Source organism: Aplysia californica, unplaced genomic scaffold (assembly GCF_000002075.1).
Source record: "Aplysia californica isolate F4 #8 unplaced genomic scaffold, AplCal3.0 scaffold00145, whole genome shotgun sequence".
Lineage (NCBI taxonomy): Eukaryota > Metazoa > Mollusca > Gastropoda > Aplysiida > Aplysiidae > Aplysia > Aplysia californica.
The window spans coordinates 1233290-1238730 of record NW_004797415.1 but is presented as its reverse complement, the minus strand read 5'-3'; the positions used below and the strand labels follow the sequence as shown (position 1 = coordinate 1238730).

At 45.9% G+C, this 5441-nt stretch overlaps 1 protein-coding gene across 1 annotated transcript; it reads left to right on the top strand.

Moving 5' to 3' along the window:
* The first annotated feature begins 3471 nt into the window (after window positions 1-3471).
* On the top strand, window positions 3472-5183 carry LOC118477582. Its single transcript, XM_035969437.1, has 2 exons — window positions 3472-3906; window positions 4176-5183. Exons 1-2 carry the CDS (start codon window positions 3729-3731, stop codon window positions 5162-5164), a joined length of 1167 nt encoding a protein of 388 aa, XP_035825330.1. The 5' UTR covers window positions 3472-3728; the 3' UTR covers window positions 5165-5183.
* The last annotated feature ends 258 nt before the right edge of the window (window positions 5184-5441 follow it).

The following is a 5441-nucleotide window of genomic DNA, read 5'->3' as shown; positions in this document are numbered from 1 at the left end:
CTTGAACCGCCTGCGTTGGTTCGTCGAGGCATACGTCTCATTCAAAACATGCCAAGTTGGTAGCTCTAGATGTTCGTCCAATGAAATTATAGAAGAAATTGACCCACTTAGACATGAAGAGCTCGAAAGGATAGTCAGGAAACAAGACTTCCATTTTTCTATACAAAATCTTTCAAATGACATGAGCTTGATTTTGTATGAAATGATACTAGATAAAAAATAAGCTTATTTGATAGTTTTGAATACCATTGTGCAGGTACAAAGAACAATTTGAGTGTAAAACATTCGAAAATTGACCTTAATTATCCCCTTTCGAACCTCAGGTCATTCATAACAACAAGAGCGTCCAGAAAGAAAGGTTATTCGAATGGGCGTAACTACTTGTAATGTCTTATCAGCTTGTGAGAGGGGGTTATTCATGTGTTTGTAACACTTTATAAATAGAAAGCTATGAAGGATAGAGCGTTATTTTCATCATCGGTTAACACACTCCTGCGGTATTCATGGCAAAAACACACGTTTCCCGGCCCGCGCGCTGTACACCAACAGTACACACTGAGTGACCCCGGCGGCCTGTCTGGCATGTCCGACGTAATTGGTTGCTGATAAGATGCGCATCTGGGCACAGACGCAGGATAAGAGCTAGTTTAGAACCATTAGTAGTTAGCCTGATTTTGGAGATCTAGGCTAATATTAACTCTTAGGATCCTGCGTCTGTACTTCTTTTTGTATGTTTGTCACACTCGTGTGACCCTCTTTTTCCAGGGTGCCTTGATAGTCGAAGCAGACTTTGTGCTGTTGAAGCTAGAAAGATGAGCAGAGTAAGTCTGATTCCCTGTAAGGACTTCTCTGTTGACATCCACCCCTAAGCATTCATTAGGCACTTCGATAGCCGTGCGCGAGAACTGGGTCACGGCGGCCGGTAGCAGCCGGTGATTTTGTGTATCGGTTATTCCTTTCGTTTTGCGGGTGTTGTCGGCAATTAGCGGGTGCTTCGTAACCTAACGGGGCACGTGACTTATCGACGCGCTCTTTTTGTAGAGCTTTGGACGCTGAATCCAGTGGTGCCACTCTCATCCGCGTCGGTTTGTGTTTTCGTGGAGAAACATTGGGTTGAAGTTAAGGTAAGTTGAGCTGATTGTCCTGCTTTTATTTATGAATATACCAAAAAATGATGCCAATATACAGTTTAAGCAGCCTTTTTCCCTTAAGAATAATGTATTATGAGTGAGTTTGTTAGGATCCCTTGGAAATGCGAGGTAGCAGAAATGACCACCCTTTCCTAATTAAGGGCTCGACTCGGGACCCAGGCCTAGCGGCCAGTGGGCAGCGCTGGCGTTGGCTGTGAAAGTTAGCCTATTGTTGTGTTTTGTTTTTGATTTGTAAAGCATTATAATCTTACTTTCTTTGAATGCTTAAAAAATCTGTATTGTTAATTGCAAGGAATATTTTTTAATATGTTGTCTCTATTCTTCTTGACATGGATGGTACTTGTGGTGACTAATTTACCTGTTTGTTGTAGTTGTAGTATAGTGTTTAGTTTAGTCTGTCTGTAGAGGTGAAAGTCAGTTAAGGTTAATCCTGTTGTTTTGTTTTTGATTCTTTCTTTCACATGAATATTTTTTTTTAAATGAGCCAAAATGATACTTGTGTTAGTTTTTAAAAAAAATGAAATGTCGTAAAATAAAGAGGCAGTCATAGTGTCGTACTTCATCATGATGATGTTACTGTGAACTTTTTTTTCCTCAGTCTTCTTTTCTTTCATTTTTAATGGACACAACCTCACAATCTTTTGATGTAATTTTTTTGTTTCAGCTATGACAATGTATGCCACCCAGTTCAGGGAGCTGGTGGAAAGCTTCCCCCTCCCTTCAGCTGACCTTGGCGGTCTGTTGAACGGGTCGGTCTTTCGGCTTTTGGAAACAAACGACAGAAAGACAACGCAGACAGCCCACATGATCTTCGAGACTTCAAATCCAGACTGCACCGTCGTTTCCCTGAATGTTTCCATTCGCCGCTTGGCCGACTCCGTGATACGTTTGAAAAAGCGGATCGCCAAGGAGTGGCCTCGCCTGGTAGCCTTCATGAACGAACCGTTCAAGATGCCGACAAAGAAGGCTGCCAGCGAGCCACGTTCAGCCCCACCCCTCCCTGAGCCTGAGGAGGTGGAGGTTTTACCTCGTGTTGAACCTTCTGCCATGACCTTGAAGGGAGACTGCACGAAGTGTGCAGAGCAACGACAAGTACACAGCTCCGCTTCTGCAGTCTTCCATAAACAGGTCATGGACAGTAAGCGCCAAGTGCGCAATATGACAAGGCTGTTCTCTGTACGGCGTGTCAACCAAGAGCGGGCGAGAAGTGCCAAACAGAAAGAGCGCCTCCGCGCACAGTCCCGCTCTTGCCGTGCAGAGAACAAAAAACTCAAGGCACAGGTGGCTACCCTCCAGACAGATTTGTCTGTTGATTGGCGTGCCATGCTGGCGGCACAGAAGAGGAAGACCAAGCAGGTGGAGCGTCAGCTGAATCAGACGAGACTCTCTCTTCGTTCAGAGAGACTACGCTCTGCTGACCTCAGCCAGTACATCTCAAACCTTGAAGCAGATCTCGGCGAGCTGAGAACTGAGCTCGAGGCACAGCAGAGCAAAAACAAGGACAATGTCTCGTCTGTTCTTGGCAAGACGTACACTACGCAGATTCGTAAGTGTATCTACACCTGCTTGGCCAGTCAAGTACCCATCGAGAAGGCTGGGCCTATCATCTCTTACGTGGTAAGCGAGCTCACGGGACATACAGTCAGCAAGGTCCCTTCCTCATCTACGTCTGCCCAAATGGCATATGAGATGGGGGCCATATCAGACTTGCAGGTTGCAGAGGAGCTGTTCAGATCAAGAGTGGCCACTCTGTCATGGGATGCGACGTCTCTGAAAGGTGAGCATGTGAACGAAGTCCACATTTCTGTGGGTGACCGCAAGTCACTCACAATCCAGGTTCAGGGGTTGCCAGGAGGAAAGGCAGAGGACTACATAGCACAAATTTCAAGTTCTCTGATTCATCTGTCCTCTGCCTACGCTCTTTACAACAAAGTAGAGCAGCCCCTGATCTTTGCCGCCTTTCAGAGAGCCATCTCGTCGACCTTGACAGACCGAGCTGCAGTCAACAAATGTGTGACGGACAAGCTGTCGCAGCAGCTCGGGAAGGACCTGGTTCAGCTCAACTGCAACCTCCATCCCCTCGACGGGCTCGCTACCACGGCGAAGAAGACTTTAAGAACGTTTGATTCAGAGAGAGGGATCACTGGCCGGGCATTTGGAGTAGAGGGAACAGCAGCCAACTTGGTGCGCGGCTTGTCTAAAATGCGGTGAGTTTTTATGTGAACCTTCATTGTCTCTGTACACTGCTACATCAACTTGGAAATACATATGTTGTGTTGCTGTGTTCACTTTCTCCGTTTCTGTTTGTGACGACTTTCCTTTTACGTTAACATTTCACATTACTGGAAAGAACTCCTATTAAAATCACACTAAAATCTTTTTGCAAAATGGAATGGTTGAAGCAGAAGACTTCCAATTTTCAAATCTAAAAAGCTCACCCTTTACATTTTAATAATTTTTGTTTTATGATATTTATCTTTCTGTACAATTATCATTTTCTTCAGTTACAACCAGAGGTCAGGAGACCCTAATGGCTTTGTGACCTTTTTAACAAAATCAGGTCTCAGCCCTGGGTTGATGCCGCGCTATGTGGGCAACCGCCTGCACATCCTGTTCCATCTGTCCGGTGTGATATTCTCCAAGAGGCCAGATCTCTTACAGTACTTGAAAAAGTACTGTACCTCTCAGCAGCTACGTTTGTCCCTCCTGAGTGACCTGCAGAATGAGGACATCTCTGTTCAGCTGCAGGCACTTGGTAAGTATTGTCCTGGTTTTTATTTTTGTATTATTCCATGATTTGAATTTTTCACAGATTTGTAGAGCTCTGGGTAAGAGGATACTTTATTACCTTATCCAGTAAGTTGTTGAAGAAGATATAAGAGGCACTGGCAAGTGGGTATCTGCGGCGACAGATTCTTGTATTTTCATGGTTCTGCATGTTTATTTATGTACGAAGGAAAGAAATTGTGGTATTCTTAGCAGAAGTGGATGGTCTCTTATGGTCTGTACTTTTTCAAATTTCAGGCTTATTCGGTAAGCTGCTGACTGGCCCTTGGATGAAGGAGCTGTACTGTGGAGAGGAGGAAATGAGCCATATGGAGGGGACCCCCAAGCTGATACGCTGTGTTGAGAACCTACGCAGCGTAGAAGCTGACCCTTCCATTTTGGTTTCTTCAACTGACTGCCTCTTCGGGGAACCCTTGCAGGACGACGATGAAACACTACGTCAGCTGAGGGCAGTACCTTCTCACCATGCAGAGGTGCTGCCCGAAATCATCAAGAAGCTCGCTGGAGCTTTCGTCGTTCTGCTTGACAGACAGCTTCTACGTTATCTTCAGGGCCCTCTCTCTGAACCAACGCCCAGCCTTCTTGATGTGACTTCTGCCGCTCCTGTGCATAACATGCATTCGGAGCGGACCTTAGGGCGCTTCGATGCTCAATTTCGTCGAGCACCTAACGCCACCATCGGGTTCCTTGACGGAAAAGTGAAGTGGCAATCAAACAAGACAGCAGAGTGGTTGAACAGCAAGCCCTCTGCTGAACAACGTGAGATTGTCTCCTTTGCAATTTCTCAAGGAGCCCGAAATCGAAGCGCCCTCAAACAGAAGGAGCAGGAGATCACCAACGTCAAGCGCCAGCGCCAGGTGGAATTGGCCCAACGGAGGGACCGCACAGATCGGAAGAAGGTGGAGCAGAAGGTCACAGACTTCCTCACAACAGGAACTGAGGGAGACCTTTTCTGTGACCTTTCTGAAGACATGGTCCACCTTTTTCATACCATCAAAAACACTGACTCTGCTGCGGTCAGTGGGGTGAAGTGTACTCACACCTGGGATGTGGATGGAGAGGATGTCGTATTCCAAGCAGAATTGGTACGTTTTGAGACATTCAAGCGGAAGCCTTGCCTCGTAATAGCCTACCAAGAGGACGCCACAACGGCTGCAACAGAGAGCAAAATCCCCGTCTCTGAATTTCTGACAGATGCTCTCTTTAACGATGTGACATTGTTGTAGGCTTCCGCTTGAACATCCTCTCTATACTTGTTCTCCTTGACTCATTAAATTCCTCTTCTGTGTTGCTCTCTAAATTCCACTGGCGGACACTTGTTCTCCTTGACTCATTAAATTCCTCTTCTGTGTTGCCAGTACTCTGTGTACACTGTGTTCTTTGTTCTTTGTGTTGTGTGTAATACTACAGGTCACCAAGCCAAGAGAGAAGTATTAACTCTGTGTTCTGTTGTGAGTCAGCATCATTCTGGTATCATCTTGTCACACGGTCAGCCCTGATTAC